The sequence below is a fragment of the Nylanderia fulva genome, unplaced genomic scaffold, assembly GCF_048542155.1.
Source record: "Nylanderia fulva isolate GAGA-0341 unplaced genomic scaffold, ASM4854215v1 Scaffold21, whole genome shotgun sequence".
Taxonomy (NCBI): domain Eukaryota; kingdom Metazoa; phylum Arthropoda; class Insecta; order Hymenoptera; family Formicidae; genus Nylanderia; species Nylanderia fulva.
This window is the reverse complement of record NW_028190275.1, coordinates 2,743,602-2,770,407: the sequence shown is the minus strand read 5'-3', so window position 1 is coordinate 2,770,407 and position 26,806 is coordinate 2,743,602. Positions and strand designations below refer to the sequence as shown.

Genomic DNA, 26,806 nt, shown 5'->3' with positions numbered 1-26,806 from the left:
CTTCTAAATTTCTCTTCGTAAAAGGAAGTTTTTTATGACACATTTGTAACATATACATAATTATAATATATAAACACAATGCAGATATAATTTAAATTTTTTAAACATAACAAAATATAAAAACAAATAAAAATTTATTATATAAGTGGTCGAATTTTCAGTGTATATTCTATAAATATTTCAGCAGTGCGAAAGTTAAGAAACATTATCTTTCATAAACCATCGATAAGCAGACAATTCGCATCATTTCACATAATAGAACTTAAAAATTATGAAAACAAGTAGTACATAGATTTATATGATTATCTCAATTTTCTTTATTTTTTATACAAAAAATAAAAACTTATAACAGACTGTAACGAAATCGATTCGCTTCAAAGAAACGTATTATAATTGACGATGGCTTAAGAAAGACGTATGTAATTCTTTATTTACATCGTTTTTGGAATTCTTGGTTCTTTTGCCAAGAGAATGCCTACTTTAATTTTTGTAGCGCATCCTGAAAGAAGAAAAATAGAGAGAGAGAGAGAGAGAGAGAAAGAAAGAGAGAGAGAGAGAGAGAGAGAGAGAGAAGAGAGAGAGAGAGAGAGAGAGAGAGAGAGAGAGAGAGAGAGAGGAGAGAGAGAGAGAGAGAGAGAGAGAGAGAGAGAGAGAGAGAGAGAGAGAGAGAGAGAGAGAGAGAGATCATCCGGTTTAGAAGCTCGTTAATTTATTAATCTATACAGAACTGATATATATATATAATAATAATAATTAGCGGTTCGGGTTTTTATTATATTATTTAAGAAATGGATCACGATTCTCCGTTGCCACTATCGTCGCCATCCTCGTAATCCGTTGCGCTTAGCTGCTCGTCCTCGTCGTCATCCAACTCATACTCGTCATCGTAGAAGTCCGTCATGTCTAGCTGTTGCTCAGCTGGCCTCGCTCGAGTCTTTATGCAGTAATCTTCCAAAGTTACGGGTACGACAATACCTTCCTTTTCGGCTTCCATCTTGGCAGCTTGGGCTTGTTTCCTATATAAATAGAAAATATGTACAAAATATATATTGACAAAATACCTACCTAACTTGTTGAGACCAATGCACGCGAAACTTAAAAAAAAAAAAAAAAATTACAGACGAAATAGAATCAACTTATCTAGAATATTCTCTTAAATTAGAAAAACGTTTCCAATTTTTCTAAATACAGTATATAATTAGAAACAAGATTTGACGTTTTTTAAAGTTTTTCAAATAACACACTGCCTTTATCGATCTCCGTCATATATTCGATATCCGTTATATATTCTTACGTTTTATATAGGATTAAATTCATATGTATTTTTAGTGATATAACTTTAATTATTCACATTAACATATAACTGAATGAATAATTTATGTAATTTAATTACAAGAAAAAGCTATTTTAGCAAAGTCCAACGTGTATCGTTTACAATATGCAAGTTATCATATATTAAAATTATATCAATGTTTAAAAAAACAACGGTTTTTATCTTAATTATATAATTAAAAATAAACAATAATAATTTTCTCAGATAGATTTATGACTTTCAATGTTTAAATGTGCACATTTGTTACCGATAAACTCGTGCGCGTTTTCGCATATAATATAGCTTTTAATACGCTATTACAAATCCAATTTGGCTATGTAATTCTAACGAAAACTCGCGCAAAGTTCTCTGCGACCGCATGACGTCACGCAACGGCACTATTGACGACGTCTTACCTTATGATATTTTCATATTCTTTGTCTCTCCCTTTGGAATCACGCCAACGTCTATACATGACAGATGCATCCACGTTGGCAGGACTATATGTGTTGGGTTCGTTCAACAACGAGATCACCGATAGCAAGATAGTTCTGATACCAAAATCGATTAATCATCATAAGAGTTTCAGAAAGACTATAGCTCGTAGATAATTTTTTTTTGTTTTGCGATATTTACCTGACATTTTGCGTTGGATTCCACCTCTCGCATGGCAGCTCGCCGCTCTGTGGATCGTCTACGGGTGGATGCAGGATTGATATGCACAGGTCACCGTTCTGCACAGAAAAAGAAAGACCGTCAATATCGATTCTTTTAACATTTTTACCGCACGCCTTTTCTCCTCTTCGCAACCAATATTGCATCGGTCGCTTTGTTTCGTTACGCGACGAAACGAAACTCACGCATGTTATTTTCAGAAGTTTTTGCTCATCGCATTGTACACACGCTTGTTTACTCTCGTCGGATTTATATATACTGAACAACTGTTCAAGACCTAAGAGGACAAAAGACTAGCGCTTCGTCTTATTAAAAAGACATTCATGTATAATTTAATTTCTATTTAAATGTATTAAATTTATTATAATTTTTTTCGAAGAGAGAGATATTAAGAAGAGCCAAAATTCGACCTCAGTACTTCCACGTTCGTTGCCTCTAAAAAAACATTGTTACTCGAAGGACGTGGTACCTATCTTTTTGGTCATATATATACAGGAAAATCACCGAGAACATCGCGATTCACGTTAACAACTTGGAAACGAGAAGTCCGAGATGATCTCTAAAGCTGCAATTATACATGTTGACGCGTGAAAATCCTGTATAAAAAAAATTAAAATATAAGACGTAAGCTGCGACGAAGAAATATACGAGAGAAAAGGAACTCTGCACACATTCAAAGCTTGTTAAAAAAAAAATCCGAGGTCTCTTCGCGCACGTTTCCTCATAAGATCGCCTCTATCTCTCCTGCGCGAAGACGTTCGGCAAGTAGGACAAGGCGCATCGTGGTTTCACCGTGGCTCGGCGCTTCGAACACCTCGTAATAAACCGCGAAGGCGAAGGCGAGCTCCTCGAGTAAACGCCCGGCACTTGACACGACCGGCAGCGATAGGCATCGCTGTGTTCGCGCATGTATATTTGTATGTAAGAGAGACCGAAAGACGCACGGAAGAATCGCGCTTATTGCAATCGGCGGAGCTCCGGATGCATCTAGAGAAAGACAAGAACACATAATCTATTTTTCCGAATTTTTATCTTCTTTTCTGGCATAAAAAAGTTTGAAAAAAAAATATAAAATTGATTTATATTTAACTTGTACAAAATTTATTTAGATTTAATTTATACAAATTTATTTATATTTAATTTTCCATCTTTATATCTATTTTTATTACCGACTTGGAATCGCGCTATTTAATGATTTGATGTAAAATTACTTTCCATATAGTCTCTATGTACGAAGTTATATAGACAGTGTCTTATTCTTTGTCTGCATGCGATATTCCATACTATCTATATACATCGTCGACGATTGTTTGCGCATAGTCGCAGACCGAAGAAGATTCGCGTAATGTGGCGGCACTCACATACGTATAAATAATATGAATTTCACGACGGGGAAAGTTGGCCTGCGAGAAGAACGAATTGTATACGCGTTAAGGCGCTGTACATATCGTATATACCGGGTAACCTTTCTACAACGATCTGTTTCGATTGCGAAACACGCCTCTACATATCGAAGTAGATACTGTTTCCTCGAGGATTTGCGCAATGCGTAGATTGTCATCGAAATAAAATTTCGCGTGACGGGATAGAAAAAGCGAGATATAAGGCGCATAATTAATTTCCTTTGTATAATTGAGAGAGAGTTACTCCTTTACAGTCTGTCCCGTTGATCGCTGTATTTTCACTTCGCAGTTGATGCTTTATTATGATCACATTTCACGTATAAAGGATTGTAATTATATATTTTATATATATATATATATATATATAGAATGTAATAGAACCAAATTTCACTAGGTATCTCTCGAACCTAAATGTATATTGATATATAGGAATATCAAATAGACGCCTCTTAGCGTCTTGAATATATTATAATACAATAATGGAAATAAGACTTTATAATAATATTGGTGCTTACGATGAATAATAATTACAGTTATGTAAGACCAAGCCGTTCGGCTTATCAATCGATTGGCAAACAGGTCAACCGTTTTGGGCTTTTGAATCGAGATAGGAGGAAGTTGATATACTAATGTAATACGCACAAAGCACAAGAAAATATACTCGAATAACATGTAAGAATCGAGCAAAGAATTTGCAATTTAACGATTTAAAGCATTCTTTACCGACAACTTATTTACAAACATTTCATTCGCGTTTGCATTTTCTTACAATATACGTCATCTATTTTATTTCGCTACTATGTATTCATATCATATATATGCGTGCTATAAGCATATTATATCTAGTATGTTATAGCTAGAGAGATACCGAGAGAGAAAATAATTTATCCGTAAACTCTAATATCTTCTCTTCGATGGGGCCGGGGAACTTGAAAATAAAAATAAAAAAAAAAAAAGGTGCTCGCGTTTGCCTCGTTACTTATAACACGTTCCCGTTGTCGCCATCCCTATCGTCGACAGGCGAGTGGACACGGATGTCCACACGGGCTTTCGACGGTCATTGACTTCGCTTCGCTAGCCTCCGAAGGGTCATATACGGCGAACGGCGAGCAGGAGATGCGACAAACACAGCGAGCGAGGTCGATAAGCGTATGAGAATGCGATACTTCTGTTCTGTGCGAACGCAAAATGATACGATCGTTAATATACATCAAGAAGAAGAAGAACGCGGAAATAAATACATTCTCGCTCGACGATTATCTCGATCTCGAAAGAGAAATTTTCCTTTCCTTCGTCCGCGAAAGTTTGATACTTTAATCGCACTCGCGGGACAAGTTTTTTTTTCTTAGCTTATTACTCTGTTCCCCAAAGATCTCATAAATGAAACTTCTTTCAAGAGACTTCTTTTTCCTTTTATAATCAACGTTTTATCTTAGATAACAAGCTATAGTCTCGCTACTATTTATTCCCCTATCAGCTGATTGTCATCTATATTATTTTTTTGAATTGTGTCTGTTTTATGTAATTAATATTTTACAGATGACAAGTCAGTCATCGCTAATATTTATTCCCCCATCAGCTGATTCTCAGTTGAATTTTTTTGTAATTGTTTCCATTTTATAATTAATATTTCATTTTACAGATGACAAACTAGTCTCGCTACTCCTGTCAGCTGATTGTCATCTGTACTATCATCTATTTTTTAATAATCATCTTAAAATATAATGTTAATTATAAAATGGAAACGTATCCCGAGAGAAATTTCATTCACGACATCTCGCATTATTTATTCTCCTATCAGTTGATAATACAGATGACAATCAGCTGATAGGAGAATAAATAATAGCGAGATTTAAACAGCGCGATACGGTACTCGTGTGTGCGTGTAGCAAACGATCGTCGTGCTTTCATACTTTTAAAGTGGTGAACAACGCACGACGATCGCTTCCTCGAAGGAAGTTCACGCGAGTTATCAGAGCGGTCGGACTCGTTCCTCGTTAAATCGTCCCGCGAATTCGCACGTCGGCGGATGTACGCGCAAAAGAACGGGAGAGAGAACCACGGAGGGTTTTACAAACGTCAAACATCCGCGACGTGACGATGCGAGTCCGCGAGAGTAAATATATATAGGATGGCGGCCGGACGTTCCGGGAACGTCAATATAAATGCAACCTCGTACGAGAAACTACTACGCAACGCGCAATTTTTCGAGTCGACTGTTTTTACTTTCTTTTTTTTTTTTTTCGCCGTTCGCGTTTCGATGAGGAGGACCGGCCGGAGGGTTCGGACGACCCGGATGGTTTCACAAGCGCTGAAAGTGACGATGTAAAAGCTGATGGTTGTAAAAGCTATGGCGGCGGAGGGTGGAAGATAAAGAGAGGCGGACACAGACAGAACGGGACGGTCGTTATATGGTGAGAGGCGGGGTGAGAGACGGGATGAACGGAAAAGGGACGCAAGGGAAGGACACGCACGTATACACCACGGCGAGGAAAGGGTCGAAACAGGGAGAGGGAGATCGATAATTCCCGTATATATATTCACTCACCTCATATACATTCGGGTGCCAAACTTTTGTCATGAAACGAATGCTCGGTGGACTGTACGGATAATCCGGCGGGAACTTCATGTGTGCCTGGAACATAAAGAAAATCGAACGTCGGTCAATCATACACAACTCGGGACACCCACGCGTATATTGTATTATCCCGAGGATTGGGGAACCACCGTTGTAATCATTTCGTGTCGAGTTCAATATCCGCGACACACGTGCGAGAGAAAAAAAAAAGAGAAGAATATATGTATATATTACCTAGCCATTGTAACGAATCAAACGTGGGAAAACGGCTTCTGTCTCAAAATTCGAACCCGTCGAAATTATGCCGATTTTCATACCCGTCTATACGAGTCTTCAGAAAAACTGGTTCCTTTCATCGAACGAGTGCTCACGCTCCTCGTTATAATTTCAGGTATAAATTGTTAATCGAAGATGCGAAATACAAAGTGGAAAAATTGCGATGGACAACGTTCCCTTGCTTCTTCGCAAACGAGAAATGTTTACATTGATATAAAAAAAGAGTGACAAAAAATCGATCGAATTAATGCGGTAGAAGCGAGCCGTTCTGCATAATCCACGAATAAAAACATCGGACTCTCTTCTCTTCGATGCTGCGAAAGTGGAGCAACATGGCCGTCTAGCGCGTAGCCGAGATAACAGAGGCGAGAGATGTAAAAGAGGAGATCGGGAACGCGACGTCGAGATGAGATTCGACATTTCGATCGGATTCAGAATCTCTCTCTCTCTCTCTCTTTCTCTCTCTCTCTCTCTCTCTCTCTCCCTGGATGCGGCCGCGACGATATCGATTTCCATTCCGAAAGGGGCGTCTGGTTGTTCGATGCAGGCTTCGCTGTCGGGACGCTATATTGATCGCGACCTGGTCATGGCCCAAATATCCACCTCGTCCTCCGGGATAACCGCGTTCCAGAATTAACCTACTTTCTACTGTGACTACACACTCACGGTGTCACGAAAATTCTACTCGAAATGGTCCACGTCCGCGAGCTAAGACGTCGTCGCTCCGAAATTTCGGTTACCCACGAGGCGATCTTTCTCTATTTTTTCTCGTCCAAATAGAGCGGAATAAACTGACGGTTCAATGCTGAAAGGAAAATTTTTTTTATTCTCTCGTACCCCCGGCGATCAATAATAAACGCCACTTTCGCTACGATTTTTTTTCTCCGCTTGAAAAATTAATTTATTCGTCTAGTAATTTTTATTTACCGATATATTCCAGTCAGCTCTGGATATGATGTGTAAAAGTAACGCATCGAGTTTTCCGATGCGATACCGCAATATCGATCACGACTATCAGCGCGCGATCTTGCACGACATTGTCATGATATTGGAATATTCTGAGAATTGTCCATAATGCGGGCTTTCTATTTTTACATAGAGATTTCATAGGTCGAGGTTTCATATGTATATTACACGTGTACAAAAGTCGCTTTTTTTAGCGCAAGAAAGATCTCACGATTTTCAAGGATTGCTCCGACATGGAAGTATCACCTCGACGTCTTTCGTCTCAACTCCACCGTGTGACCTACAAATTTTCGCGACCTACTTTGACAATAAGCACTGCTGGTCATCGTAACGCGACGTTGTGTAACACGAGCTAGATGGCGACTTTTGAAACTATCGAATCGAGTCACGCCTGATCAATTTGATCGAACGTTTTCTTTTACAAACGAGACTGTCGCTCGAAAATTATTGTACGATAATTTAATTTAGAAATAATGTTGAAATACGTATTTTAAAGAAAGTATAATTGATTATCGCCTCTCTTGGCGATAGGTTATTATTATTAAAAAGTTTATCGAATCGAAGCGTATGTGACGATAAATCAGAGACTCACATACATATCAGTCTTTCGTTTAAAATCCGATTCATTGTGTTCAATTTCATTTATTCATCATACATTTTCATGAGTCGATAATTATGATAATTTAAAAATTCTTCGTTCTATTCATTTGAATATTATCACAAATAAAATTATATCTTACATATCTATAGCGACGTATAATCTGTAATTTGTAAAAATTTCTCAGTAAATATATATAATGAGAAATAAAATTCGGCTCGTGTAAAATTAAAATAAGTTATAAATTAAAAGGCCAACTTAACGAGCTGATTAATTAGGTGTTAACAATTTATTCTAAGTCATGAAAATAATACAAATGATAATTAGTAAACGTTTCGACTGTACGACAGTCTTTATCAATACAAATATCGCTTTGCTAACATATCATAAATCAAATAATTTGGAAAGACAGAACTTATATCATACATGTAAAATATATAGACTTATAAAATGAACAACGCAGTATAACACATTATAATTGTTGGCTTGAATTACGGCTGATCGTTTGAATTAGTCGTTCAAGAGCCTAACCCCGAACATCAGATTTCTGTAGTTCTTTTTAAATAAACGTCTAATTTTGTAATCCATAATGTAATAATGATATGTAATGAGCTGTGAAATAAATAATGTGTTAGCCTGAATATGGGATCTTTGATTTTTAAATAGATAGTGATCACTTACATCTATGTCGAGACGATAAAAATTCTTTAAAATATTTCTTGTTGAAAAACATTATAAACAATGTATACTTTGTAAGAAGCAAACTCAATATATGTAAATTACAATGTCAGGATGCTGTATATATATAATTATTTGATTTATGGATATATGTTAGCAAAGCGATATTTGTATTGATAAAGACTGTCGTACAGTCAAAACGTTTACTAATTATCATTTGTATTATTTTCATGACTTAGAATAAATTGTTAACACCTAATTAATCAGCTCGTTAAGTTGGCTTTTTAATTTATAACTTATTTCTCAGTAACTTTATTTCACAATTTATGGGAATAAAAGAAAAAACGAAAATAACTTTTTTCTAGCAAATCAACATATATGTAAGGTATACAGAATGAGTTAAGAAATATATGAATAGCTAAAAAAATATCTTCTTTTATACGAGGCTTTATTTTCGAGTTTAAAATTGACTTTAAAACTTGGAAAATTAATAATGTATTTGCTCTGTAAACTTTTAAAATTCGAATAGCTTCTAATAACCTTGTGTCATATATTATCCAATTCGTCTCAATAACAATTATTACATAAATATTAAAGTTTAGTATTTAATAAAACGATTTAAGATATTAAGAGATATTGCTGAAAGTGTGTAGTGTTACATAATTAAAAAATTCAAGATACATTTTATTTTTCTACTAAGAATTTTAATCAATTTTCTCGAAAATGAAAAGATTTTATTTCTGCGACATTTTCGATATATTTTTGTACAAGAAATTACCTTCTTTTCTATCATATAAGAATATACGATTTACAGAGCAAACATTTTATCGAAATTATAGGAAGGAATAAAGAGGCAATCATGTTTCTTCTTATAATTTCTGCATCGGTTATCGATTTAGCAGTTGTATAATCGGCGAAAAATTCCTGATACTCGACCGCGCGCTCACCAAGTCTTCGCAAAGTGAAAGGATAAAGTCCGAGTCGCGTGAGACGTGGAAAATGACACGACGCGACGAAGTCGCCAACGACTTCAGATCGACTTTTCGTGCAGCGACGAGACGGATCGGCGCGCACGTTCGTCTTAAACGGAATGAGATTAGGTGAAAGTCGGTCTGGCCGTGCCGATCGGTAGGGTCTGCCTGCACCCAGGAATAGAATCGAGACAACGCGCGATGGCATTTTATGTAACTTGGCAAGCGGCGCGTTGCGCTCTTCGCCTTTTATCGCGAAGCCGTGCATAAATTCTGGTCAAGGGGCTTTCTGATAAATAGAACGTGATCTCCTTGTAAAAACATATTACGATCGAACGAATATAAGAGCCAATCTCGCGCACAGTGCCATTAAAACGCGAAAATGAGAGATGATGCCGATGTCTTGGATGGGGTCGAGAGTCTATACCTACATACGTTAAACCTCGAACATATACATATATATACCTATATGATCGCAAAGAGAGTCCGAAAGCGGCTCTCGAAATTCCCCGTTTCACTTTAACAGAGGCAATGATCATTAAAAATGGATGAAGACGGCGTAATCCGATCAGATTGCGCGCATACACAATTCATTTATCGTTGCATTCGTATTGCCGGCACGCGTCGCGATGCAACGCTCTCTTCCGATTTTGATAAGCCTCGATTGCGTCACAGTTACGTTCACATAGCTATACAACGTTATCTATCAACTATAATTCATCCGTAATAAGGCTCGCGACAACAAAAAAATTAGCTCGCAATTCGAAGAATATATATTACGACATCTGATCTGCGAAAATTTTCGCAATGAAAAAATTTTTCTGGGAAATTGATCAGAGGGAGAAGCTATAAATAAGAGGGAATGTCCGAGAGAAGAAAGAGAGAATCGTCTCGTACTCTCTCGACAATACGCAGCTACGGAAAGTTATTCATTCACGAAGGTATACTTCAAACGCGGCATAAGATGAAAGCGATTGTTTACCTGAGCGCATCACGACTGCGCGAGCAACCACCGGTTAAGGGATAACGCGATTACGGTATAAAGCGTGGATTAACGGATTAATCCACGGCGGTGGACGCAGTCTTTCGAAATATAACCCACATGTAAAATTGCGCGGAGAAGGCAATTTCACATGTACATATATACGCGCGGTTTTACAAGAAACACGCGCGACGCTCGTTACCAGTGGTTACGTTGTGGGAAGATACATTGCGTTACGTGAATAGGCGTTCACTCGCGTTCACGACGAGGCAGAGAGTGGTTTAGAAAGCGGACACTTAGACAGGACATGCAAAACAAAAACTCTACGGCAATGGCAGAAAACTGCTCATTCCGCTGCCCGTGTCAGTTTAACCTGGTCGGTTTAAAAACCTCGTTTCCTCCTTGTTTGCCACATGACGTCAGAAAAATTACGCCAAACTTTTTTCTCCCTTTTCTCCTACCACGATATGCAAATCTTCGAGCGTGACTGTACACGATTCAAATTAAAGCTTCGAAATTTGTCGAATTATTACGTCGTTTGATCTCCAATTTCGTCAGATGTTACTGCGCGGAAGAATAAAATTTAAGTCGAACGAACGAGAGAGAAACGGGAAAATATATCTATTGCCAACAATTGTCACTTCGCCGGTCAAGGTAGTCTCAATGACTTCGCGCTTTATGATTGTCACGATTCTCTCTTGTCAGAGGAATGCCAAAGTTTCCGAGATAAACATTGAAAAGCTCAAGGATGACAAACGAGTTTGCTCGACCATACGCGGCGAACTCGAAATTCCGCATTGTGAGAAAGTATTAGGCGATAATAAAACTCTATTCTATTCTTTGCCTTATCGACGAGATGTTGGACGCAGATAACTATTGTCGCCAACTATTCGAATACCCTATTAAGATAATGATAAAATCGTCGATGATTAGATAACTAGATAAAGTTGATATAATTATTGGCGATAACTGTAATTATTATCTTAATAGGACATAATTATGTATATGCAAGCAAATTTGTTATATTACAAAACTGTCATACATCTTGTAGCGATCTATATTCACAAGACTTCGAACCTCCATGAATAGATGGGTAAATAGCTTTTTTTAGAAGTACGTAGGTACCTGATTTTCGATAGGATGCAAAGTAATGTATCGATCCAATTTATTTTAAGAATTTGCATCGTTTAACTACGATTTATGTCATCGATTTACGGGAGATCATTGAAAATGTAAATATAATTAGTGAACTTTGTCCTCTCTTGCCTTTTTGCTCGATAATCGAGCAAAAATACGTAGTATATTTCGAGTCGGATATGTCATTTATCACGATAAATATCGTACGTAAGCGTTGCGGATCGGAAATAGCGTCATTTCACCTCGAACACTGTATGAATTTGCTGGCAAACCGGAACGATGGTCAATAATATCGAGTCACATTATGCGCGAGGTTAAAGCGCATACTTGCGTTATTCGCGTTTTATCGTGAGAAAACTGAAATATAAAATCGCGTCACGCAACATTTTTAAAAGCCACCAGAGCTCGTGCTCCTTTGTTTACGTACTTTCCGCGATAAGGAGAGTGTCGTTTCTCTCTCTCTCTCTCTTTCTCCCGTAATAAAATAGGTACACCGACCGATATAATATTCTCGATGCTCGTCGTTGAAATCGACAAAGTCTTTTTATATCCATATTCCGTTACGAAGGAGAGAGAAACGGGAACGGCTGGTCGTAAGCCGACATAACCAAGAACGACGTCGATACCCTTGGTAAATACACACGCGAAACAATACAGATAAAGCTTGTAAACAGCAGTGGACGGTACCTTGAAATATCCGCCTTGGTAGAGAGTATCGGGCGGGCCGAAGATCGCGACTTCCCACTCGAACATGTTGTCCTCGTTGACCAGCTTGACGCGGAAGCCCTCGACGGGCTCCTCCTGCAGGCTCTTGTATTCCAGGGCGAGCGCTCGTAGCGCGCTACTCGTCGGTTGTGCCATGTTTTCTCTTCGATCTATCCTTCCGCGAGCGGGCGAGAACGTCCCGATTGCTGTCGCGTCGAAGGGAAAACCGTCGAAAACGTGCACCTGCTGATCTCTTGTTCGGGACGGGGCCTCTCCTGTATTAAAGCGTGACTCCGTAGTAACGGAGGCGAGCACGAGCCCCCGCACACAGACACCCGCGCATACACCGAATGCACTACACGATACAAGTGCACACTACTGCGCACACACACACACACACACACACACACGCACGCACACGATACACGGAGGCGCGCGCGTTTCGCGATTCCTTCGTCGCACGCAGAATCGTCGTCACGCAGTCTTTCTCACGCGCGCGTACACGACGAACAAAGGAACAGCGCGTCGGTTTACCGTGCAACGACGCAAGTTGCGCGAGAGAAGGATGCCCCACCAAGTCAACGATACAACACCATTCCTGACGCTCCGACGGACGCACGCACGTCTCCTCGCCGAGAGCTCTAACAAAACAGCTGACGTACTCCCTGCGTCAGCGAGCTGCCCGACTGGCGCGCATGCGCGCCGAACGCTTCGGATAGAGTCGCTCGATTTAAACGCCGACTTTCTTACGGAGCGCGCCCCGCGACGCTGCCCTCTTTCTGGGAAAGCGACTCCGATACGTGTCGATTCGATCTGTATGGAGCGAGAGGGAAATCAAATATTTTCGTTACGAGAAACTCGATGCATTTTTTATACGGACGAGAAAAATATTTAATAAATATGTATTATAATATTTTTGCAACACATTATTATGATTTATTTCGTTACGTCATTCGATGTTAAAATTTCAATTTTTTTTCTGAATATACTTGACAACTGTATGAGTGTAAAAAAAAATTAATTGGTATTATATTAATTTAATTAAATACTGAAACTACCTTAAAATGGCGGCTCGAGAGAATCGGTTCGAGTGACTCTACTACTGGCCGAGCAGCAGCCCATTTTCATTACCCTGCACGTGGTCGCTTCGAGAATCTTCTTCGATAATATTAGAACGTTCACCTCGCGGATGACGAAGACGAATGGAGCGTTTTCATAATCCTCGGATGTAGAATGTCCTCGGATGAAGAAATGATTGGTTGGAATCGTCAATAAAACCAGCCATTGACGCAGCAGATAGAATAATTCAGTCATAGAGCTTAGATACCTAGATGTTCCATCTCTCCCATATTTCATGAATGTACGTCAACGTTTAATAACCAATAGGAGAGTTGATTTTCTGGGGACGAAAATGTCCCTAGTTAAAATTCGTACTTACGAACGTTCAAACTGTCGAACACATCGGAGTAATGTGAATCCTCCGTTAGGTTAGAAGATAAGACATTTACACCGCCACTCTTACACACATTACACTTACATAAACTCAAACAAATAAATAAAGCTCAATTCTAACTTAAAAGATAATCTGGCAGCCTGAAACCACGAACATAAAACTATGCGTTTCATTGTCATAAAGAAAGGAAAAGAAGAAGGTTAGAAGATAAGAAAAAGTGACATATGATGTTCTAACCTCTGATCAATATTTATAAAATTAACCTCATAAAACCGATTACGTAACGTGTCACTCGAGAATAGATGTAATAAACATTTCTTACTTCCTTATTTTGAAGATTAGAAACTGAACTTTAATTGAAAGAATAATCGTTGATTTTTCTTCATTTATTTTTCAAGCTTTAGATTTATCTCATGTTTTAACCGTTTTCTCATTAATGCACTTTTTTTCTTTCAAGCCTAAAGATATATATTTATTTTGCAATGTAATAATTGTAAAGAGTATTAAAAAACACGTGAAGTTTTATAGCGTAAGTCTTTAATGAAGGATCCTACGTTGTAAACACTAAATAATTCATGAGATGTATTATTTTGAATGCTACATTGGAGAAAAATAACTTAATTATTGAAAATATCAATTGACATTTTAATTCGGATATAGCACATTCTGTGTTGTCAGAAGGATTATTTCATGTCTTATTGCTTATCCAAAGATATTATTTTTCATAAATAATAATTCGAAATCGTCCAGTTAATAAATAAAACATGAGTATGGAAAAAAAATTTAATCTTCATTTTGAATTTATTGATACATTGTCTTTATGTAAAAATGATCAGAAGATTCTCTCAAGCAAATAATTACTTTTTTATCTATATATTTATATATGATTGATATATGATGACATATAATTTTTTATATTCCTCATCAAAGTATATATATAGTAGGAGAAGCATCTCTTCTCGAGCGTGTTTTATGTAAGACGTGCCAGTTCGATTTTGGCTGTGTATAGCAAACGTAGTGTAGAGTAGTGTCATCTTCATTTCATTCAAAGTGATATTTTTTAAAACGCGTCTAAACGCAAAAAAATGGCTGAAATAAGTCCAGAAGCACTTAAACTATTTAGATTTTGGGGTACCATATTGGCTCTAAAAGTGTTGGCTATGCTACCGTTGACTGCGCAACAACGATTTGGAAAAAAAGTAAATATATATAATAGAAAAATCTCTTTTCTGAGAATTATTTTTGATTATATATTCTTATTTAGTTTTGATTATTACTTTTACTTAATAAAATTTTTAATAAGTTTGCGATAAACTGTATCACTATGTTACTCTTTTTTTCTTAGGAAAAATTTAATAAAAAGAAATTAATATTAAAGATTACATATATTAATGATTAAAAAAACTATATCTTTTTAGAAAAGAATAAAAATTTATATAATTTTAAAAATGTAGTATAAATATATTTTCGAGCTTTTTTCTTAATTTAATTAAAGAAACAAATCATATCAAATATTTTGTTTTAAAAGTTTATGAATGTTAAATTCCATTACACAGAATAAAATTGACTTGTGATAATTGTTTCAGATATATATGAATGAAGAAGATGTTACATTTTTAGGCAAAGGCAAAGTGGTACTCAATGATCCAGATGTGGAACGTGTACGAAAGGCACACCGAAACGATCTGGAGAATATTCTGCCATGGTTTATGATTACATATCTATGGTTAAGTACTGGACCTTCTCTATGGTTGGCTAATGCATTGATGCGAACATTTGTAATTGCCCGAATAATTTATACCATTTCATACCTTGTTATTAAGAAACAACCTATAAGATTTTTAGTTTTCTTTGTAGGATATGGAATTACACTATATCAAGCGTTTTCCACATTGTTATATTATTCCTAATTTTATATAGAAAGATCACTGTTGATAAAATTTTATATTACGTATTAATTATTAAGATGCTTATTGAGCATGATAATAATAGGAGCATTTACAATAAGGATGTTCAGAAATATATGATAATATATATTATTAGCATTTGATAAAATTCTCATTTTTTTAAATATTTTACATTCCTCCAAAATATATTTTATAGAAATATAATATTGTTCTTATATAAAGAGTTATATGTACATAGAAAATCAAATTGAACGTATACTACTATTTCTTTATAAAATGAAAAAAATTTATATTTTTTTCAAGCTTGTTTGCGTAAAAATATTAAAAGACGTCATACATTAATTCACGTCTCTTAATTCTTATTTCCCTTTTATTATATACTCCCCATACTTGAACCGATCATTTTTTTTCCTAAAAATCTGACATGAATCTCCATATATTTGCATTTATGCAAATGATATTTTCATTTATATTTTACGTCAGTGCTCGGAATTAGTTGCTCTTTTCGAGCCGATTTCGCGAGCGACGGGGTGGATCTCCCCACTACCGTCGAGGCTCGACGGCGGAGTCGTCGTTACTCCGGGCAACGCTATATCTCAGGAGCGTCGCTAAACATGTTAAGTTGTACCTTCCGCCAAATCGTCATTATTATTACATAATTTATATTTTTGTTAAATAATAACTAAATATTAAGTTAATATTAAGTTAATATTCAGTTATTATTTAACAAAAATATAAATTATGTAATAATAATGACGATTTGGCGGAAGGTACAACTTAACATGTTTAGCGACGCTCCTGAGATATAGCGTTGCCCGGAGTAACGACGACTCCGCCGTCGAGCCTCGACGGTAGTGGGGAGATCTACCCCGTCGCTCGCGAAATCGGCTCGAAAAGAGCAACTAATTCCGAGCACTGTTTTACGTAATGATGCAATATAAATTGAAAAAACTATATATCCGCGTAATATTTGCATAGGTAACTGAGCCGCGCACGCGTCTTAACGCATCTTGAAGGCGCATACGCGAACTCCGTCATATCCCGTCGTCATGACGGCGGCACCGCGACGCCGACAAACGCGGGAATGTCAGACGTCGCGACGCGTCTGTGACGTGTAGTCGTCGTCGTCGTCGTCGTTGGTGCCGCGGCGTTCTTTAACGATCGAACATGCCTTGATCCGCACTTCAGCCGCGTTAAATCGCGGGATTCTCGTCGGCTCTCGCGATCTGTCGAATTGCAGTATGCAGAATTGCAGATGCTCGCGAAAATCCAGAATCGCGCTAGAAATTCGGTCTTCTTCCGCGAGGATCGATATCTGAACCGCGGAGCGATCAAGAGATACGATCATTAGGTAAGCGCATAACATTCTTATCAGAAGTAATAAAAGATGCAAAAAATTTAAGATGCACTAAACATAAAACAACATCTTTGCAATTTGACAAGCACATAATTATTATATATATATCTATTATTTTTTGAAAATTAGATATATATATATATACCATATATATTTTGTGTAAATTAGATATATCAATATGCTTTTTATTTTTTATTTCGTATAATTTTTTTCGTCTAATTGCGTCATATTTTTTTATATACTATTTTTGTCGTGTATATTGCTATATATATACATGCATAGAAGCGCATTGTGTTTAAAATAAGCAGAGCTCATGCGTCTAGCGGTTGAATAACGTAAGAGAAATTCCTTATCTTATATCCATGCAATTTTCTCCTTTGTTCCGACGACAAACACGGATACCCGAGATACACGCGAATAGAATCAAGCACAGGCAGGTCATTCCCTGCACCTGCACCTCAATTTCTGTGAGGATCAAGCCTTTTTCTTTTAGTCTGAATAGAAAAGCCAGCTGAACGATTCTTTCTCACGTGCAACGATTTGCATAGCATGGTATAGGAGCATGTCTTATGGAAGATTGGAATAAGTTTTCAGCTTCTTTATACCGATAATTTCTTGAAAGATTTGCGATTAAATGCATTTTTCTTAATCATTTTTTCTACATCTATATTTATTAATTTATTTAATTTAATGTAACGTAGTTAATTTTGTTTTAATAAGTAAGATTAAAATTTATCTTAGGAAAGAAAATATTTTCATTTATAGAAAGTTCAAATTATGTGTGATTATATATTATTATATATATATTTCAATATTATTGAATTTTAGAACTATATATTATTTGTAGTTTTACATATTTATATAACTTTTAATTTATATATTATATATACACAATTAATACATATAATCCACATTAAATTAATTCCTTAAACCAACAAGAAGTTTTCGATGCATCGAGGAGCTGAAACATTTTCCGGCGCCAGTGATATCATAACGTGTTCGTCAACGGTGTATCAATGTTTGTCTACTTTCCGGGGCTTTAGACCTTTAATGAAATTTTCTCACGAACCCGGTACACACTCTTGAATATATGTAGAAAAATTTCTTATTGTTAGTAGTTTTAATTAAAAATCCTTATATTTCACGGAAATATTAATTGCGCAATTAATTAACATTTCTATGGATGCATAAATATTTATTGCTTCGCAATAAAAACTTTTGAAAGTTTATCGCACAAAATCTTACATATCGTGTGAAATATATATATAATACTTTGTTAACGTTGTAAAATTATAAGGCACACTTATCGCTCTCTATTCGTTTGAAACAAATAGACAAATTTCTCCATTGTTTCATCGATACTGTCCGTGGTAACCACATCTAGGATATATAGATTGCTCATTAAGTGCAAGCATGCGAACGTCAATAGTTTACATCTGCATTACTCCATAGATGCACACATCTTTTTGAAGAAGACGTTTCATGCGCGCGATCGGTTTATTAGACCATGAAATTTATGTTTTCCATAAAGTCTTAATTAATGTTAGTAATATAAGCTGAAAGATGGTTTGTTATTAATGTTTATGAGTCAGTTTTTATATTTTTATTTTATGCGCAAAGGATAGCGATGATAGTGATGAATGTACATATCGCAGAATTATTTTTAACTTCACCTCGGCGAAATAAAAAAACGTGTGACCTTTTTATAATACGATCTTTTTATACATTACAAAAAAAAGAATTTTTTGCTTCATAATATCTCAATTAATTTTTTTTAAAAAAAAAGAGCGACGTTTCGCAGAAAAGCTAAGCTTTACGCGATCCGTGGTATATAAACTGTAATTGCCGCGGTCATTCCATTGTGTTTGTATAAAGGCTATGTGAATACTTTATTGAATATCGCAAATATTAATTAATTGGTGACGTTAGCCTGTACAGGCGGTATGCACGTGATTACAAAGCGGCATATCGACCACCGGTGCCGGTCCCTAAAGGCAGTTTAAACGCAAGGGACCATAAGCGTTCACCCGGTGCATGCCTGCGGCGCACGGCAGAGATGCACGCGGTGCATCGTCCTGCATGTGTGTGTGTGCGTGTGTGTATGCGCGCGCGGTTATCGATAATCGTGTCAATTTTCCGTGTCGCGTGGTCACGCCTTACACGTACGTGCCATCCGAAATTGCATTTCTCTGTATCGGCTGTCACGGCAAACGATGCCGCGCCGGTGGCTGCGATTCAATTTGCGTCGGGATTAGTAGCAAGATTCTAATCACGTTTGTGAGGCTGGATCACGAGGCGCTTTCACTCTGCTAAGCGCATACGTATGTTGGATGGACAGTAGGGCCAAACAAATTCGCTTCTCGCTTGACAAAGCCGGACGAGCTGTTCTACATTTTTTCTTCTTCGTAAACTCATCGTCAGTGTTAACTGTCTAATTGCTATAATCAAAATTCTCGAAATAAAATTATATTTTCTAATGCATAATAGTAGAAATTTCTCTTAGAATTTATCCCAAAAATCATGGTAATCGTGGGACAATAATCAAATTAATCGAATATATTTTCATATTTTATTATGGTAGATATTAATATTTTTTAGTGTAGTAAAAATATAAATCAGAGAAACTCTTATAAAATTCTTTCAATATCATATTGTCCTAAGATTACCATGATTTTCAGAGTATAAATTCTAAGAGAAAATTCTCTCCGTGTAGAAAAATGATTACTAAATCGAGTTTACTGATAACAGAGCATAAATCGAGCATCACTGTCGATGTTTATGTTTTAAGCTCTGTTTTAGTGTCACGACTGTATATATGTAACGTGAATACATGCTCTTTTGTCGTAGTACATATATACAAGTGCACGAGAAACATCGCGCATTTGGCTCGGAGTTATTCTCAGATATTTATCGCTATATTAAGTATTCCTCGCGGAGAGACTTTCAGAAGCGCGCCTCGATAGAGAAACGAAACGGCTCGTGACATCATAGGCTGCAAATGCAAACACATTCACGATTTATCCCTGCCCAACCCAGACGACCCCGATGCGATGATATTCGTTTGTCCGTTTATGGCATTCGTGTGTAAATCGGGACGCGGGCGAAAATATCGTACTTGAAAGCCCTGATACGAGCCTTGAAGGCTTGGTCATCAAACACCGAGGGATTGGAATAAATAAAAAAAATTATTAAATTTCGTTCGCCAGAAATGAAATACTAAGGTAGTAGATATTAAACTGACTACACTGGCTGTCTATTAGATTTGTTAAACTATATTTATTAACGTTTCGACCATACGGGTTGTGGTCCTTTTCAAAATTACAATAGAAGCATTCTAGAAATTAATGTACATGCAATCAGAATCAACATTTAAATTGAAAACGTGAAATGTAACAAATGAGATTTACAATGAGTTACTGCATATCGTTATTGACATTTAAAAGTACGCTCCGGTGAGACTTAACTTAAGATCGGATGGTAAATTAACTGCGTTTCACTTGTGTCATCTTGCCACGACTGAGCACACTGTACTAACGAATAGACACGCCGAAAATTATGTCAAAGTTAAAAGTTAACAATATTTACATTCTCGCTAAATTGTGATGTACCATATGGCAAATTACTAAAATAAAATATAAAAAATAAAAAATAAAATATAAAAAGTATAAGATAATAAAAAGATAAATAAATAAATAAATAGATATATTCGGTTCGCTTATGTCATCCTACCTTAACATACCAATAATAAACTACTAATAATAGCTCCCAACAATGTATGTTGAAAATTTTTTTACTTCAATTTCTAAACAAACTGTCATATATCGTACTAAAGCTTTCAGTGTCTTTCTGTAAATTGATCGTGGAATTCAATTTCTTGATAAAGTACATTTCGGCTATTTCTCTTTTTCTTCTATTGTTTTCTTTATGCAGAATTAAAGGATTCGACCAATCAAATTCATGTCCTTGATTAATTCTGTGCTCACTAACAACAGAAAAATTGCTCGCTGAATTTTTAATATTACGTCGGTGTTCGTTAATCCTAGTACTAAGATGTCTTTTTGTCTGCCCTACATAATTAGAATCACAATTGTTACAATTAATACAATAGACTACGCCGGTTTGCTTGTTAATATCTAAATTATCTTTCCCCGATTTCATTAAACAGTTCAGTTTTTTGGGGATGGTAAAAATTACGTTAAGGTTCTTTTTGTTTAGAAATCTATATATGTCATTAGTAAACCGATTACAATATGGAATGACGATGAAATTTTCCCTCGAAACATCCGTCGAATCTACTTTTATAATTTTTTTATCCTCATTGTTTATAGGTTGTGACAGCTTGTGGGTTCTATCATTGACATGTTTATTAATGAGTTTTTCCGGGAAGCAATTATTTTTCAAAATATTCTTTACAATTTTTAAATTAGAGTCATGAAACCGTTTGTTAGATAAATTTATTGCATGGTCAACTAAATTGGTAATGGTGTTAATTTTATATTTCGTCGGATAATTCGAGAAAAAATTGATGTATCTTCCTGAGAATGTTGGTTTTCTGTACCAGTTAGTTATGAGCTTATTATCATCCCTGTGGACAATTGTATTCAAAAAGCTGAGTGAATTATTAGTTTCAATCTCATAAGTAAAAGTTAGTCTTGGGTGATAGCTATTAAACACCTCGCTCACCTCTAACAGTTTATCGTTAGGAAGGATCATGAATATGTCATCTACATATCTATAGAAACAAGATGTTTCGAAACCAAGCAAGGACAAACAATCTGTCTCAAGATCCTGCATTACGATATTTGCGAGTATGGGGGAGAGAGGTGAGCCCATTGGACTCCCATAAATTTGTTCATAAGCTATCCCATTAAACATGAAACTAGTTGAACACAATATTGCATCAATCGCATGCCTGAACTGTTGAAAACTAAAATTAGTGTAGGCATTTTTTATAAAGACGTTAACCGACGATGAGATTAGCTGATTTACGTGTTTTGTTTGTCGACCTCGTGCCGGGTACTTATTTATTTGTAATATTTATTATTGAAAGCGTTCTGAGTGATCCTTTGTTTGTCGAGAAAACCGAAAACACAGTTCTGCGCGATGAACGAAGGTAATTCTGATTGGTCCGATGTTTCGGGTAGGGAAGGTTTTAACACCGGGTATAAATATGCCGACTTTTTGGGAATCGAGACAGACATTGTTGTCGAGAACATCATCTTCGGAGCGTTTCATCGAGATACAAGCACGCATTCTCTCACGAACCGGCGGACGACCTTTAGTATCGAGGCGGCAGGAAGGAAGACAGAATAAAAACGGGACTTGGACAGCGAAGACGTTTTCGACTCGCAATAAACACATATATATATATATATATATATATATATATATATATATATCTTCCGAACCTGACTTCTTTTCCTGATTCAACTAAATTCATCCGGCCTTCTCCTGCATTCCTACATTTCAATAATCAATAATTAATTGATCGATTCAATATTCGATAAAAGATACGGCTACAGTTTAGTATAAAAGATACGCCTACATTAGTATGTCCCGATATCTCATTCCATCTCTTTTCTATATCCCCAAAAAACTGAACTGTTTAATGAAATCGGGGAAAGATAATTTAGATATTAACAAGCAAACCGGCGTAGTCTATTGTATTAATTGTAACAATTGTGATTCTAATTATGTAGGGCAGACAAAAAGACATCTTAGTACTAGGATTAACGAACACCGACGTAATATTAAAAATTCAGCGAGCAATTTTTCTGTTGTTAGTGAGCACAGAATTAATCAAGGACATGAATTTGATTGGTCGAATCCTTTAATTCTGCATAAAGAAAACAATAGAAGAAAAAGAGAAATAGCCGAAATGTACTTTATCAAGAAATTGAATTCCACGATCAATTTACAGAAAGACACTGAAAGCTTTAGTACGATATATGACAGTTTGTTTAGAAATTGAAGTAAAAAAATTTTCAACATACATTGTTGGGAGCTATTATTAGTAGTTTATTATTGGTATGTTAAGGCAGGATGACATAAGCGAACCGAATATATCTATTTATTTATTTATTTATCTTTTTATTATCTTATACTTTTTATATTTTATTTTTTATTTTTTATATTTTATTTTAGTAATTTGCCATATGGTACATCACAATTTAGCGAGAATGTAAATATTGTTAACTTTTAACTTTGACATAATTTTCGGCGTGTCTATTCGTTAGTACAGTGTGCTCAGTCGTGGCAAGATGACACAAGTGAAACGCAGTTAATTTACCATCCGATCTTAAGTTAAGTCTCACCGGAGCGTACTTTTAAATGTCAATAACGATATGCAGTAACTCATTGTAAATCTCATTTGTTACATTTCACGTTTTCAATTTAAATGTTGATTCTGATTGCATGTACATTAATTTCTAGAATGCTTCTATTGTAATTTTGAAAAGGACCACAACCCGTATGGTCGAAACGTTAATAAATATAGTTTAACAAATCTAATAGACAGCCAGTGTAGTCAGTTTAATATCTACTACTTTAAATAAAAAAAGACACCGCAGAATTCTGGACTGCTCGCTCGCACACCCTTGAAAGAAAGGCCAATCGTAGTTTTATAAAGTAAAGCAAAACAGAAGAAAAAGCGACAACCTCCGAAGGATTTCGAGAATCGCATAATAATGCACGCGTGAATAATCACGTATGGTTTTACATCCGGTGACTTCATAATGCCAATATAACTGATGCGTTATTTAGCGTTTGTGGCTTAGAAATTATTAATAATACCAGCATAGTAGATATACTTTATTAAAATAATCTTTGCGACATTTAAAGAAAATTAAAGTTATTAATAAAACAGTATTAATCATGCAGGAAGTATCACATTCTTGCAGTCCTGCTAGTTTTATATTAATTGGAGCAATGTCAAAACTTGAAATGATGTCAGAATAATGAGAGAATTTTGATAATTTTAATCAAACGGTATAAGAATATTTCCTAAAGTATTTTAAAGTTCGAAAGATCGATGTAGAAACATAAAACCGTTTTAACCGTTTTCTTTTCAAATTATTAATAAAAATAGGATAATGTAGTAGAAAGTTAAATAAAATCGAAATTAGTTAAATTTATAATATTTAATTATATTTTATTTTATAATTTGTAATTTGTAATATTTAATATTTATATTTTATTTTTTTATTTTATTTTATATACGATGACATAATTTTATTTAATGAAAGATTAGAGATTGAATTAAATTTTTTAAAGTCAGAGTGCAAATGGAGAAGCAAAGGTCACGCATTTATTTTTGATTGGAATTGAGATTATAATTATATAAATATGAAGAGTTGTAACCTCTCTTTTTGGCATGTATTTTTAATATACTCTTATATCAATTTAATATATAAGACAGGGATTTGTTATATACGTGTTTAAATAATGTTATTGTAATCAAACTTGCATTTATCATTTTCTGAAAATATAAAGGGAGAGGGAGAATGTGTGTGTTTCTCACAATGCATTTAATTTTGAAATCTATTAAATATATTCTTAACATTAAATTTTTTTATTTTTTGAATGAAAAATCATAACTCAAAAATGAAAAGCATTTAGAAATTGTGTTTTCTTCGAAAAAAATAGCTAAAAATACTTGTTAAGTTATGTGACCCAAATTATCAGAATCATAGCGAATAATGTATTACGTATAGTACTTACGAAGGAGAGATTTAGAGATTGTAATATAATAAATTTGGAATATCCTTTCTCCCTCTCTCTCTCTCTCTCTCTCTGTGTGTTAATCACTAAAAGGACGTCGCTTTCCAAAAGATGCGCCGGTTCTCGTTCTCTTTGACGTCGACGTAACGACGCGTCAGCGAGAAGGTCAGGCTGCATCGCTTCGTCTTAGGAGCGCAATTACAAAAGTTTCCCTTTTAACGTTAATTAATGAGAGAGTCCGCCGTACCGTACTTCATTATGGCGCTATCCATTACGGAGGCGGCCTCTTCTCTCCGAGTTGGGCATGCTTTCAATTCTCCCTCGAGAGAAAGATCGTGCCAAACTGATTTACGAAGAGCGATTGACTTTTTTCTCCTTCCCTTGCATAAAGTTAACCTCGTTAACCATAAAGATCCACCGCCGCGGATACGTCTCGATCTGCGAAACATGCGATTTCGATACGCAGATCACGCAAGAAGCCGATATTTCTCGAACTCGATCGCTGGTTAAGGTATCCCGCAGCAAACCGCAATCTTCGATCGCGTTCTTCTCGATGAAAAAAAAAAAAAAAACGTAAGTAGACCGATACGTGTTCGTTTCAGGCGACAAGGGATGAATAATCATGTACGTTGCGCCAAACCTTGACGATCCTGAAAAGGAGAGTGATTCGCAAAGGATATATATAAGAAACTGACTTTGAACTCGTGTTGTCATTCTCCTTAAGACATAATAATGTTATCACTGATTGCAAAAATTTAAAGCATGCATATTGTTATATCTCACGCTGCTTTTACGTAAGTAATTGTAAGAATCATCCCGGCATTCATGAACGAATTCGCGCGCGAGCTTGCTAAGGTCAATGAAAGTTCAATCAGTTCATTACAATTTGTCCTCGCATAGACGCGAAGAAGACGATCTACGTTTATACATGTACCAAAACGTTTACGTTCGCAGATGACGCGTTCGAATGATTACCGGTTCGCCCACAGATTTTGACGCATTCGCCAAATACGGAGTATCGAAGTCGAACTCGAGAAGCCGCGCGTACGTCTAGTTTTCCGCCCACATCGTGACCCGTCGTCGCTTTTTACGGGAAATACGAATATAGACGGGTGTCGTGCTTTCGCTCCTTAAGTGAAATGGTCCTAAATAAATGTGCAGAGTTTTTGAAAACTTTTTCCAGATCGATCGTGGTCGCTAAATCGCGTTTCATATACGGACAAGTATATCTACAATTTTTTAAATCAAATATAAAAATTGGATCGCGTTGTGAATCTATATTTTTCGGATAAGAAATGTAGAATTATTTTTGCTGATTATTTAGTTCTCCAATTCTGATTCTTAAGGTTTTTCTAGATAACTGTATAGATATATAGAACACGATTAACATCTCACAAATATTTTTCACAATTAAAATGGAACTTACGAAAGCTTGATTGCAAGTACCTGTTTTATATTTCGAAATAAAGACAACAGACCTCGTTTGCATACAAAACATTTATTTTACATGTAGTTTGCAGATATTATTTTATAATTATTTATTTTATTTAAATTGGGTGAATTAAAAATTAATTTTATTTAACAAATAAAGTAAATTTAAGAAAAGTGAATTTAATTATATATGTAAAAAACTAAATTGTAATATATATATATATATATATATATATATTTATTTATTTATTTATTTTTTTCAGCAAAATATTTGAAACACTTAAAACTAATTAACTGCTTAAATAAACTTGTTTAAATCTTTGCTTTATTAAATTTGCCTCATTGATGAGTTTAACATATATTCCATATAAAGGAAACAAATAAATAAAAAAATTAACTAATTTACAAACATTCTTACGCAAGATAACATACAATTTATTGTGTTATATATCATCGTGAAACGTCGATGATGATGTCAATTTATTTTTAATAATTCTTTTTAAATGCTATACATATATATATACAATATATTTTACACGTTGTATAAATATGTAATAAATCAAATCTTTTTAATCATTTTTATATTTTATATATTATTTAATTTGCTATATATTCTCACTAGTCTGCATTTCTTTATATAACATGCAATAAATTTTTA

At 35.5% G+C, this 26,806-nt stretch overlaps 2 protein-coding genes across 2 annotated transcripts; one reads left to right on the top strand and one right to left on the bottom strand.

Moving 5' to 3' along the window:
- Window positions 1-687: 687 nt before the first annotated feature.
- LOC114938080 (ubiquitin-conjugating enzyme E2 R2) lies at window positions 688-13,564 on the bottom strand. The gene is made up of 6 exons (XM_029311823.2): window positions 13,340-13,564; window positions 12,264-13,094; window positions 5,939-6,025; window positions 1,949-2,046; window positions 1,729-1,863; window positions 688-1,016 (listed from the first exon to the last, which is right to left on the bottom strand). Exons 2-6 carry the CDS (start codon window positions 12,435-12,437, stop codon window positions 794-796), a joined length of 717 nt encoding a protein of 238 aa, XP_029167656.1. The 5' UTR covers window positions 12,438-13,094; window positions 13,340-13,564; the 3' UTR covers window positions 688-793.
- Window positions 13,565-13,763: 199 nt separating this feature from the next.
- Window positions 13,764-15,983, top strand: LOC114938081 (microsomal glutathione S-transferase 1). The gene is made up of 2 exons (XM_029311824.2): window positions 13,764-14,933; window positions 15,321-15,983. The coding sequence occupies exons 1-2, from the start codon at window positions 14,820-14,822 to the stop codon at window positions 15,642-15,644; spliced, it is 438 nt and encodes a 145-aa protein (XP_029167657.1). The 5' UTR covers window positions 13,764-14,819; the 3' UTR covers window positions 15,645-15,983.
- The last annotated feature ends 10,823 nt before the right edge of the window (window positions 15,984-26,806 follow it).